At 37.0% G+C, this 14,137-nt stretch overlaps 1 protein-coding gene across 1 annotated transcript in view; it reads left to right on the top strand.

Annotated features, from left to right (window-relative positions):
• Nucleotides 1-14,137, top strand: part of akap6 (A kinase (PRKA) anchor protein 6) — a 113,119-nt gene that overhangs the window by 740 nt on the left and 98,242 nt on the right. Inside the window, exon 2 of the mRNA XM_066669601.1 lies at nucleotides 11,684-12,060. Coding sequence (XP_066525698.1) covers nucleotides 11,728-12,060 — 333 coding nt within the window. The 5' untranslated portion in view covers nucleotides 11,684-11,727. The remainder of the gene's footprint in view (nucleotides 1-11,683; nucleotides 12,061-14,137) is intronic.

Here is a 14,137-nt window from a genome sequence, read left to right as displayed (position 1 = left end):
CACCCACTTCAGCTGATTATCTAATTAACAAGGCCAATGTAGGGGTAGTTCATGAAAAGGGGTCAAGGATGGTTAGCAATTTAGATATTTGGAAGAGGGTCAAGCTAATGTTTTGCACACACATGTATTGTGAGGTGTGGCAGGTGTCCCTGGACATCCTTTCAACTCTGCAGACATTTAAACCAGCAGAGTGTGTAGTGATTTCCACAGAAATCACTGGGGGAGGGAGTTATTGAACATATATTGATGTTCAAATTTATTTTAGAGTTAGTTTATTTAATTGAATATTTGAATACATCACATGGAATGTTAAAGCTCTTACATTTTTAGATCCGAGGCACTTCATAGACATGACTAAAGTGATAAATGTTTTGGTCATGAAAATCCCCTCAGGGTCCAAAAATGATGTTTTGGATCACTGACACAATATCACTACTTATCTATAACAATTCATTCATTCATTCATCCATCCATTATCTGTAACTCTAATCCAGTTTAGGGTCACGGTGGGTCCAGAGCCTACCTGGAATCATTGGGCGCAAGGCTTATCCATAACAATATAAATATTTTCTCTTTAAATTCCAATTTTTAAGAATTCCACAAATTGGATATTGTTTTGTGGTAAAACACTAATCTCTGTGTTAATGTATGTTATTGCTGTGTATGCAATGTTGTTTAGCCAGTATGGTTTATGCAGGAGGAATTCCCTTGTTTCCTCCCCCTCACTGTCCTGCATTACACTTGTTTAATATGATAATGAAGCTGTATGCTTAAGGAGATGTGAGATAGTTAAGAGATGGGAAACCACAAAGACTAGTGATGCACTGAAATTACTATATTCATATGACATAAGGATGTAAAATTGAACCACAGATTTACATTGATTTTGAATTACATTCAGTAATATGCAGCTTTTTCCTTGAGCACACAGAATGTCCTCTACACCCCCCTGCCATGGGTTTACACATTTAAAAAATGTAGCACAAAGATGCTCCCTGTGCTTTGTATTATTAGAACTAGATGACCAGAACAAAACTGCGCAGGGGCCTTCTGAACTGAGGCTACAGCAAGACCTTTGTGTATCATTGATTTGTACCATGAATAAGCATACTGCTTCTGGCATTCTCGTCCACTTCATATAAAAGCAGTAACTGGGTTCCTAGCTACTGCAAATCCTTAACAATACACTTGTAGATTGCTTTAGATGATGTAAAGGGCTTGATTACAGACAATTTCTGTTTGTGACTGGCTTATTTAGGGTGTGGCAGTGTCCAAAAAACACTGTTAACCTTGAGCTCATAACAAGGATAAGACCTAATTATGTTGTGATTTCAAAGGACTAATGATCAACCTTTAGACTGGATCTTCCTATTGTAGTTATAATTATGTAAACAAAGATATGTGGCCTTCTTTAACTAATGAATTTTCCTCTGTGTTTTGTTTTTATTATCATGATGGTTTTTGCCCTATTTATTGTGCTGCTGAGCTGTAACATCAATTGAGTTGTGCTATGTTGTCATGGCAGCAAGAGTGATGAACTTGCTGAATAAAAGGTTCCTCTTTTCAGTTACTGTGCTGATGAAGTTCAAGGGTTAACACTCTATTGATCCCAGTGCCAGGAATGGATACATTAAATATTACATAAAGTGAACCATTACCCTAAACACAGCAGTATGATTCACTCATAGACTCAGTGAACTTCATTATACCACTATACGTGTGTCATGCAATTTTGTATATTACAGTCTGCAGTCAGATTAACACATATAAACTATGTGTATAGACCAGCAGTGCACTAGAAGGACAGCACTGTAAGAGTGAAGTGTGATGAAGAGTTCTACATGAGAAGTTTAGAAGAACAAAAACTGTTTTAAGATGCAGGACACCTGACGGAATGGGCTTGTAGTTAACTAACAGACTGCTCTGTGAGGAATCCTATTCAGTGCCTTGCATCAGTTACATTGTATCCATGTTTTACCGTAGAGTTACTTTTTCATATTTGGGTGTGCACTCACATGGCACAAGAATCACCTATATTATTTTACTGACCTTCCGGTTGACTGTCATATAGTGTCATCTTGAAGTATGTGTACAACATAGCTAGAATAACATACGGCATCTAAACAGCCGTAGATTTTACATTATACTATAGGCTAAATGTTGCATGATATTTTAGCTTCTCTAATTGAGACATACTGGAGGTGTTGATATTCCATTAACTGTTCTACTTTAGGAATAATTTAGTTAGATATTATTGTGATATTAGTTTTACCCAAACACAAACTAAAATAAGACCACCCAGTCTGAAAACATAAATGGCTAAAACTCTCTTCACTCCTGGACTCTCGCGATGAACTGATCAGCTGACTTTTAATAAATTTTTATTAGTGTTTTAGAAATTTAGATATTTTATTTTATATTCTGATGCATCAAACTAGATATCGGGCCTGTTTTTATGTAGCCTTAAACTAAAATAAGGGTCATGTCGCCAGGAGCAAAGTTAGATTTTGTTTTATTTTATTAAGGTATTTATACAGTGAACTGAGAAGTGATGAGACAAAGAGTACATCCTACTCATATTCTCTGAAATGGCGGAAACTGTGGTTTGAGGGGTCATTACCTCGCTTCCATGAATTATTGAAGATCAACTGATACTCCTCAAAGCAGGCCTTCCTCGGGTTAGCTTAGCTTTACTGCTTAGTCTTTTCAGTGGATATGATATAATTTGTATTGGGAGTTAAATCTCCACAAGCCAGAAAAGATGGTTTTCTAATATAGAAACCTACACTTTAAATGACAAATTTACAAAAGCATTATCATGGTGGAGAAAGAGAGAAAATGAATAACCAAAAGCCTATTTATGTTTTTATAGTGAGCTGTAGTGTCTCTTCTTGAGACTATCCATAAATCAACAAGAGCCTGATTTTAGAAGTTTAATACTTGTGAATGTGGATTAGACATTCTATTTCAGAGGTAATCTGAGCATAGGTTATGGGAATTACTCCAACAACAGCATGATATAATACAGGCTGACTCAGTGTTAAAGGATTATCAGCGATGTAGAAATAATAAAACAGACTTTCAGAGAAGAGTAAGGTGAAAAGGTCAGTGGTTTCAAATGAATAGAATATGAAAAGGTCATTTCAGATGGGATGCCATGTGAGTCTGTAAAATGTTACATCATTTCAGAAGCAATTAAAGCTTACAGTACAGCGGTGACCCGCTTTAGAGGCTTACTGGCACACATCAGTTAGTTCTCACTCTGTTATTATGTACTACAAAAATAGGGATGCACAGATTTCACTTTTTCTTTCCTGATATGTTTTGGTGAAAATGCCGCTGTACACTCACAGATAATATGTATGGTAGAAGTACATTATTTTTTACTAACGATACAAACAGCTTAAATGTACCTTTAAACGCGCAACAGCGGTGTTAAAGTCCAGCTGTGTTCTGTTAAGGTACTTTACATTCTTTTCTACAGAAAGAGAGGTGAATATTTGTAACCTTTTGTTACAGAACTGTGTAAAATAAAACAATATAATAAATAAAAAAAGTCCTGGAGATGAAATGGGGCGAATGTAATCAACACTTGTTCAAGGTGTGAGTGTTTGTGTGTGTGGCCCTGTGAAGGACTGGAAACCCCTCCTGGGTGTGATTTTACCTTGCGCCCAGTGATTCCAGGTAGGCTCCAGACCGTGACCATGCACTGGATAAGCGGTTACAAACCATGAATGAATGAATGAACTATAATAGAATAAGGCACAATCATGTTTCCTAATTAAAGGTACTGAAATGTACCCTTTTTGGTACCATCACAGTGACAGCATAATGTATCACCACAGTGACAGTTTTTCTGACAGTGCATAAACAGCCCTGGTTTCCTGTTCATTTAAAAGAGAATGAACCACATCTCACACACACAGCTCCCTTCAACGGAAGGCACACAGCAGTGAGGAACAAGTGGGCAGAATCTCTATGCTTTAGTTGTTTACACACGGTTATCTATTTTTTCCATTTTTATTTTCACCATATTTATTCAGTACTCTTGTCTTTCAGTGTTTGTTGTGTTGTGCTCTATTTAATTTAATTTTTGCACTCTATTTACATTTAGTCATTGCACTCTCACCTAATCATGGGTTCAGTGTTGTAAGACTCAGATGAGGAAGTGATACATCTCTAAAGTGTCTAAGTAAGATGCATCAAAATGACTCCATCTATCCCATGTTGTCTGTCAAATTACAGTGTTTTTTTATTTCATCATTTATGGGTTCATAGGTTCTCCAGACATCTAAATGAGTGGGATAATTAACTGAAAATGTCATCATGAATCACTGGGTGCAACCACAGGAGCTAATCCATAATAGGGCACTGCACACTCACACATCAACTTACAGAGTCACACCTATAGAGAAATTTAGCTTGACCAGTCCACTTACCAGCATGTGTTTTTGAAATGTGTGAGAAAACCAGGGCCCCAGAGGAAAGCACACAGACAGTCACCTGAGGTAAGGCTCAGACATACAACCCTAGGACCTTGGAGCTGTATGAAAGTGATGCCATCCTGATATTTCATAGGTCTCTGTAAAAATAAACTTTGCAGACTCCACTGTGTAACAAACCTTATAGAGTATTTAGATATTAATCTTGCTACAAGCTGAACTAAAACCAAACCAAAGTTTGGCTGAGAATAAGTTTGAGACTTCAGGGAGGGGAGAAATCACACCCATGTACAGGAAAGGGATGCACTATTTTGTTCATTAAAGGCAAAATGTGAGCATAATTATGAAATAGAATGTGGAACAGGGATTGTTTCATCTTGATTATTTTTATTTGGTTAATGTTTGAAGCCAAAACTGTAATTGAAAAGAAAATTATGTTACAATTTTATAATAATTGTATCTAAGCATGTCTATTGGTTAGTGGTGCCTATACTGAAACATTGCATCAGATCAGTGCATCCCTAAAGAAATTATTTGGACCTTCAGGAGGTTCAAATAATGTGGCTGCAGGTGTTTATCCCAAAGAAGTAAAAATATGCTTACACTGTTTAATTAAATGAATCTCAGATTTCAGACAGGTTCCTGCTTCATGGAAATGGAAACCTTCCGCCATATTGTTCCTTTGTGAGTAAGATTAGGCTCCCCAAGTGAGACAGACATAAAAGCGAAAGCTTGAGGGAAAACTCTAAACAGAGACTGAGAGAAGGGGATTTTGTGTGTGTGTGCATCCTGTCAAAACCATCACTGCAGCCGTCTGAAGAATATGGCAGGATAATGAGCAATGTTTTGGCAGTTTGTTCTTTTCTTTGGCATCACTCTCTACAGCTTGATCCACTTACAAAGGAACAGCATGCCACTCAATCCATCCTTGAAAGCAACAATCGTTTTAATTAATCAGTTACAGTACTTACAGGAAGATAATTCAATGTATTTAATCTAGGATATCGTGAAAGTAATGTAACCCATTGTCACCATGGGAGGAATGTCAGTTATTGTACAAACGAAAAAGGATTTCACTATGAAAACATAGCCACATTCGTTAGTCATCTCTACTTTAGTCATTCTCTTTACTTGGCTCTCTCAATTGTGTTCCTCTTTAACAAGCATCTGAGTAATATTTTAGGAGGTGGTGATTTTTTTTTCTTCTGAAACAATAAATAATTCAGAGGATGTGGGCCAGAGCCCCCTGGAGAACAATCCTTGCATTGTTCCCCTGCAGAGAGTACTCTCAGCTTCTCTATGCTCTCTGGCTATGGCTAGCTTTGCTAACATTACTTACATTTGCTGTTGTTACAAATAAACCTAGATTACTGTGGGCTTAGAAAAATGAATTATGCTGTTTATCTGTTAATGGTAATGGTCTCATTAGTACTTTCTTTTTATCATTGTCCTTTTTTAAATGTGGAACTATGTTTATATTGGTATATTTGCTCCAGTGTAATTTCTTACTCTTTAGAAAATTAATGAAAAAATTAATGATACATTTCATGTATTGTGATACTGCCTTCAAGTGCAGTGATATTGTGTTATTTACTCAACACCACTTCTTTTTAAGGCTATCTTTCACTAAACACACACACTTTTCTGGAAATGTCCCATGCATCATAGTAACTCAGATGATGGCACTCATGGTGAATCATTGCCTGGCAGGAAATTGGTTTTAAACACAGTTACAGGGCATAATGAGGGTGTTACAGGATTACATGGGCAGTGCTCTCTGGCTACACTCCTCCTCTCACATTCACTCTTATTAGCCTCCTATACAGCAGTATTGATTCCACATCCTATCAAAACATATGTTCAGTGTTATATACTGCATAAGGGTACACAAACAGACATATGCTGTCTAAGACTTGCTTTAATGCAGAATAACTTGTCCTATATTTGTCATTTTTTCTTTGTAATCAGTTTATGTTTATAGTTGTTTAACCTACAGTATATTTATATCAAATATCTAAGGAATATAAGAATGTATCTTCACTTGGTGTACAGGGTCTCCAGGGTCTCAGGGTCCTGGGCTTGATCCTTGCTTTGAATAACATATTTTCAGCATTTAAAATATCTTTTAAGTATCTGTAAATTATCTGTCAGAGCTCAGGTTTCATTCCACAATTCAGAAACCTGTTTGCAGGTCAATGGACTATGCAAAGTATTCTACCACTTTGAGTGTGAGTGAAAGGCTGCAATACAACGTACTGGCCACCTGTCCATTGTGTGTTCCTGCCATGTGCTCAGTGTTTGCTGGTAGGCTCTGGACTTACTGTGACACTGATTATGATGAAGAAATTATGGAAGATGACTTAATGAATGAATGAATGAATGAATGTACTGTGACTAGCACTTTAGCCTATGGTTAATTTGCTAGTTTGGAGCTAATATTGGCTTGGGACAGTGGAGCCTCCACCCAGCTTAATACTTTGGTGGCTTGCTCGCACTATACTTTATTATCTGTATCACATTTTTTTATATGCAGATGTTAAGGTAGATCAGTCAAACCTGTCTTTTATTTAGAAGTATAATTGCGAATTGCAAAAAAGGTTCTTGGATACCAAAATGTTTTATTTCCTGGAGCTTAAGGGCCTTATAAATGACAGACGGCCAGAAGTCAAGATAATTCTGCAAAAAATGAACATCTTGCTATCAGTATTCTAATTAATTAACCACCAACAGGAAACAGTATTTCTATTTCAGATACTGCATATGTGCTGATTTGAGGATTGTTCTTGGTTGCTAATGTCATGGCATTGACTTTTTTCTTTCTTGGTTATTATGTTTATGTAAAAGCATTTAGGCTTTTAATGGTTCTGTCTTGCAGCAAACCACTGGGCTTTCCAAGTTCTGGGAAAGTCTAACTAAGATGGCTTAAAAAAGTAAATATTACAAATTCAGTAAAAACAGGTTACTGGAGTATTACCAGCTGTAATTGAATGAAATTAAATTATTTGATGTATTTATTAGATATATATATATATATAAATATATATTTATTTATTTATTTATTGTGTTATTGAACACAATGTTTCAATACTTTTAATGGCACCTGAAGGTGACACAGAAGGATGTAAAGGAGCTGGTATTTGTGGTCATGCTGAAGGAGTTCAATATTGTCTTCATGCTATGATCTCACTCTGAGTCGTATGATTTCATTCTGATCCTGACACACTCAGGAATTAATAGCAATCTGAAGGATGAGTTAGGCTTCAAAGAGTCCTGAGGAAGGGAGACACAAAGAGAGGGGTGGGTGGGTGTGTGGGGTAGTAGTGACTTGTGTGCTCTTGGAATTTTTTCCTAGAATTGCAGACCATAATTCACTTTTACATATCCTCATGTCCTCATATCAAGGGGACAGGGTGTGGGGTGTGTGTGGTTTACTGCCCTCCTCTAGAAGTTCCATAGTGCAGTTTCTGCAGTAGCTTAGACAGAGGCTCTATTCTCTCTATTGCAGGTCAGTAGAGCATCACAATGAATCAAGGCTGTAATTTAAAGGTAAAAATACTATAGCATTCCTTTAAAGCACCTACCTCAAGGGTAATTAAATGGTCCATACAGTACACAGGTAAAACTAAGCTGAAAAAACATTTGAAGTCTATAGGAAATAATTGTTTTTTGAGATGTCATGTTCAACCTACAACATTTACAACCTACAACTTTTAAGTTTTTCAGCTCAAAATGTTTTTTGAAGAGCAGTAAAAACAATACAGGACAGGCAGTCAGAGCCAAGGTCATTTAAATGTGCAGAAATAAAAGCAAATTGCTTAATTCTTAACCTTGGAAAACGGTCATGAAAAATGGGTTAAGAATATTTGATGCATAAACTTCCACAGCATTGGAGAACATATAGTACACAAAAAACAAACAAACAAAAAAACAAACAAACAACAAACCTAAACTAAACTAAACTAAACCAAGAAACAAAAAATGTTGCTTGCATTCTAAATAATTCTCAAACATTTGTGCTGTGAGTGTACTTATTCTCTCCTCCTTCAACGACACTGCTATTTAACCCATGTCACTCACTCTCTGTAGTATACCTCTCTCTCTCTCTCTCTCTCTCTCTCTCTCTCTCTCTCTCTCTCTTACACACACATACGCACACATGCAGTGCCACACTGTGGCTGTCACTTACTCAGCAGGATGGCGAAAGGCAAAGACAGGAATGAAAAAGAAGTTCCAAGCTCTGGGGACTGGGTGAGGTTTATGCTCTTCAGGCGACTGGAGCAGGATTTCCTTTTAAGGCCGGAGGGGATGTGTGAAAGTAGAATTAGGCTGGTCTTCACTGGACAGTACTGTGGTACGTTTTGCTCTGCCAAGTCCGTCTGCGTAGAACTGCGTAGTCATATTACACGTGAAACTTAGAAAAGTTTGATTTTCAACTGCTGGACATAAGACAGAATCTGTGTTCTGCTACACAAGTCCTGTGTGATGTGTCTTTCATTGAGTATTGATTGATAGCTAAATACATACTATGTAATTTGCTGCATGCTGGAGATTGTTTTTTTTTAAAGTTCAATATCTGATAAACCATATAACTCTTTTCATCTGATATTATGTGATATTTTAGAAATGTTTAATCAGCAGAAAAATATGAGAAAGTCCATCTGGCACAAAAATGTCAGTAAATCACAGCACTTAGGAGTCTATTTGCTGCATTTACATAGGCAGAGGAACAGAACAGCTCAGTGATGATGCTGCATATGAAAATGTGCATACAGACAAAACTGACTGGTGATATTGATTTCCTATAGTACATCTAGATCCTTAACTGGCCTAGATATTTAACAGTGTATAATGCAGATGGAATTATAATGGCCTTTTAATGTCCAACTGTTCTGTGAGTCTGACATCTGAATCCTTGCTATTCTTTCTGTGATATGCACTGATGTCTGCTTCTTGACTATGTGCTCATGCAGAGTACTCTGATTTTCAGGTCAATTAATGGAGTGGTTTTGCACACAATGGAAGAGATCCAGGTTATTCTGGATGAAAAGATAAACAAAATCAGGCAAGGTGCAGACAAGACACACAAGTGTTTTATGCCTAGAATTCTACACATTTCAGGACACAATGTTGAAGATATATACCGAAAAGACTCGAAAGTGTCCATAGTTGTGAATGTGTTTGTTTGTGTGTGTGTATATATATATATATATATATATATATATGTCTCCCTGTGAAGGACTGGCGCCCCCATCAGAGGTGTTTTCCTGTATAGCGCTCAATGATTCCAGGTAGGCTCTGGACTCACCGCAACCCTGAACTGGATAAGCAGTTACAGACAATGAATGAATGAATGAATAGTGGACATTAATTGAAATAAATGGACTGTAACAAAATCAAATGCAAATCTAGTAAAAATAAATATGATGTGAACGAAAAAGTCGTTCTCCCTGTGTCTGCGTGGGTTTCCTTTGGATGCTCTGGTTTCCTCCTATGGTCCAAAACACATGTTGGTAGGTGGATTGGCAACTCAAAAGTGTCCATAGATGTGTCGCCCTGTGAAGGATTGACGCCCACTTTAGGGTCTGTTATTGTCTTGCGCCCAGTGATTCCAGGTAGACCCAAAACCCATTGCGACCCTGAACCCTGAAACTGTTACAGACAATGAACGAATGAATGAATGAATTAAAAATTATGCAAAATTAAATGTATATGCATTTGATTTCAGAGAGAATGTATATGCCAAAATTTCTGAAAGAATGGGGCATTCTAAAGAGCTCACTCAGTTTGAGAATTGTACTATAGGGTACTATAGGTTCCCACATTGCAACAAGTCAGTTGGATGAGTGTCGGTTTGGCAAATGCCAGGAGAATGTTACCAGCCTAACTGTATTATACCAACTCTAAAATTTGGAGGAAGAGGAATAATGCATTGGAGTTGTTTTTCAGGGGTTGGTTTAGGCCTCTTAGTTTCAGTGAAGGGAAATATTAGTGCTTCAGCATACCAAGTTATTTTTGGACAATTGTATGCTTTCAAATTTGTGGAACAGTTTGGGGTAGGCCTTTTTCTGTTCCAGGTATGACTATGCACCAGTGCATAAAGCAAATGCCGTAAAGGCATGGCTGAGTTAGTTTGGTGTGGTATAACTTAACAGGGCCGTAAAGAGCACTGACCTCAAGACTTCTACACAACTGAAGACCTTAATGGAGATTGCGAGACAGGTCCTCTCATTGACAATAATTCCAATAGACATACTTGAGAAAGTATGGTTTTAAAAACCTTTTCCAAGGAGTGTAACCTGTTATAGCTGAAAAGGGGGGGGCAGCTCCATATTAGTGCATATGGATTTAGAATATGATGTCATAATAGCTCCAGTAGGTTTTGTAGCATGTGTATGTGTCCTCTTAGTTTGTCTATATAGTGTATATGCTAACATTTTAGCCTTGAAATAACATTCTTGACCCAAGCTAACACACTATACATGAAGAATACAATCTTAAAAGTACCCAATTATGCCAAGTACTGTTTTTGTACTGTTTTTATTTAATTATTTATTTATTTATTTTATTTCCAGTGTTATAGTTATTTTACATCTTCACAATGAGTTCATTTAGAAGCAGTATGAACATATATGTCAAATAGGAGGAGTGACTTGTCACATAACATCTAAGCCCTTTGGGAGGTGGCATAGACTTGGTCTATTTGGGAAACACCAAACGGATCATCAATCACCGGGCTAGACAGATGAATGAGTACCTCACTCTTTCATCACACAGACCAGGCAACTGCCTGCAGAATGCAGGTTAATGCTGGAGAATTACAGAGGGAAGATATATCAATGAAACCTAGTGATTATGGGGAGAGCTAATCAGAGCGTGTGGGGGATTTGATGACTGTGGCTTTGCTTCTGAGCCTTTGACAGATGAATGTAAATGCTTGTGTGGTCTTTTACATTATACTACTGAAACCATGGGCCATTTTTGGTATTTGGCTTGTACCAAGGGAATAATACTCTAAGTTAAAAATCCTTTGCATTTTGGACCTCACTAATGTGTCAGCAGACACATGACAGGCAGTTTCTAAATTGCCAATGGATTTGCATTCTAAATTACATGCTTGGCTTTCCTCCTCATATATTATACATAAAAATAAAATCTGGCAGCTTTTTTGTTATTCGCTCATTTACTTTTCTCTCTCTCCTTCTTTCTCTTGTCCCATCTTCTCCTGCTTCTTCTCATCTCAGCTGTTTCAGAAGGCCCCATCCCAAGGATCTAGTATTTTTTCACCATGAGCATCGCAGTGTCGCCAGTGGTCAGCGAGGCTGCCTCCCCTATGATCACATCTGTCACACCCACAATGGAGACCAGTCTTAAGGATGAGGAACCAGGCCCTTGTGGAGCCAGTGGCAGTGGGGACGGGATGGGTCAGGGCAGGGGTCCCTGTCGGAGTTACCAGAAGCCCCCTCCTCTGCACACTGGAGCGGATTGGAAGGTGGTGCTCCACCTGCCAGAGATAGAGACCTGGCTAAGGGCCACAGCAGACAGAGTGAGAGATCTCACTCACTCGGTCCAGCAGGACAGCCTCAATAAACATGTGGATGTTCACCTGGTACAACTCAAGGTAAGAGGAACTACTCATTACTACACATTATTACTCTTTAACCCAGAGGTTCAGTATCTTCTTAAAGAGTTGACCTAAAATGACAACAAAGGTTCATTATAATTTTTCAGTGATCACTTTGTTTTTTAACTCAGGCTGTCATGATAAATTCATATCCTGTAATAAAAACATTTTATGTAATTTTCAGAGGTTCGCCAGTGTTCAGTGCACAGTTTGCATGCTGATAATACATATTTTAAACATTCAACTTTTAGTGATGCTATGGGATTTAGGCATGCACCCCTCAGAAGGGATGTTATTGTTTGGCTACATTTTCCCATATGGTCCATTCTTCTGATGCAACTTTTATGCAGTGTTTATCTGATGACATTTATGGATAATAATAGTCTAATTTTAGACTAATGGTGTTGTTCCAAATTATAATATACTAATGTAACATGATGTCTCATAGGTGTCATTGTTTTAAAATGTGCAAATTGTTGTTGACCTTCAATAAGACTCCTTTGCTTTTCACATGTCTCATGGCCCAAGTTCTCTAGCTCAGTTCACAGATCAATTCTCAGCAGGCTCTACACCTTGAGTATAAAGAAAGGCCTGCATGAGTGAGGCATAATGTTGGGAATTGCATTGAGGACAATGTAGTGTATTCTCTTTAGAGATCGATTTGAGGTGCATTTGTCAGCCAAACCACAGCTCTTACTGGGTTTGACCAAGTGCTCTAACATAACAGGTCTTCACAATTACCATGTAGGTGGAGTAGCTTTTTCAGTATTTGGGAATTCTGTATAGTGCAAAATATACTCAAGAACAAACATATCAAGTCTTTCTTCTCATAGCAAATTTGTGCTGTAAACTATTCCATTTTTTTGCCTTATCAAATTTTCAAATTCCTTGTTACATTTCTTACTCCGTCTTTAGGAAATATGTTTCAACCCAAAATGGTGACTTTACACAAGAAGGAAAATATGAATAATTATTTTAAAAATCACAACAACAACAACAACAACAACAACAATTATAATAATAATAATAATTAATATTATTATTATTATTATTATTATTATTATTATTATTATTGCTATTATTAATAAATAATAATAATTGAAATGACCCAGAGTATCAGAAGTGTCTTGAATAATTTTATTAACAAAATGCTTTTAAAGATTTCTATCTAAAATGGGCATTATAAATTAAATGAAATATTTCAGTATAAAACTGACAAAATATGAAATATTTCTTGAATGTCAGTAATTGTCATTTCCTGTTCTTAATGACTGGAGCATTGTTTGATCTGATGAGGGTCCAGTTAAGGCTTTATTAACTTAGTTGTGTTTTGGCCAGTCAGGACGACTCTTCTCTCCTGTCATATGTCATTCTGAGCTCTCTCACTTTCACAATAATCTGAAAGGCCATGTCATCAGCCCGCTCTTTGTGTTAGCGGTACAATCTGATGATGTAATAGAGGACACAGGTGACAGTATATTTGCCAAGGCCTGAGGCTCAGTCTGCTCATACCACACAAACATCATAATAAGATGCTGAACATAAACTCTGAGATGATTACATAACCCACTGTAGCTCTTAAACCTGAGGCTTTTCATTCATGCATTTTCTTGTCCCTTTGTCCTCGTTTTGATTTTGTCAGAGTCACTCATCTCTAATGCAAAATCACCCTGGGTGCTGTTAATACTCATACCATGTTATAGCTAAGCATTCAACCAAGTAGCAGTGCTTTATACCACATGCCTATATAGTACACTTTGTAGAGTGCACAGGCTCTTATTAGTTTATGGACAGCTTCTAATTTATAATTCTTAGATTCTTAAATTCGATTTTCATCATTATTCCATTGAGCTACTACTGGTTGATAGATAGATAGATAGATAGATAGATAGATAGATAGATAGATAGATAGATAGATAGATAGATAGATGCTAATAGTAGCATGTGCAAAGAGAAAAATGTGCAATAAATATTAGTTAAAGGAATATGAATGTACATAATTGTATGTCAATCCAATATAATTATATCTCCACAGAGATAGGATAATATATTAATTATAGAAAGATATGACACT

Source organism: Hoplias malabaricus, chromosome 1, assembly GCF_029633855.1.
Source record: "Hoplias malabaricus isolate fHopMal1 chromosome 1, fHopMal1.hap1, whole genome shotgun sequence".
Classification (NCBI taxonomy): domain Eukaryota; kingdom Metazoa; phylum Chordata; class Actinopteri; order Characiformes; family Erythrinidae; genus Hoplias; species Hoplias malabaricus.
Note: the sequence above shows the minus strand (reverse complement) of the source record. Positions and strands in the feature narration are given on the sequence as shown.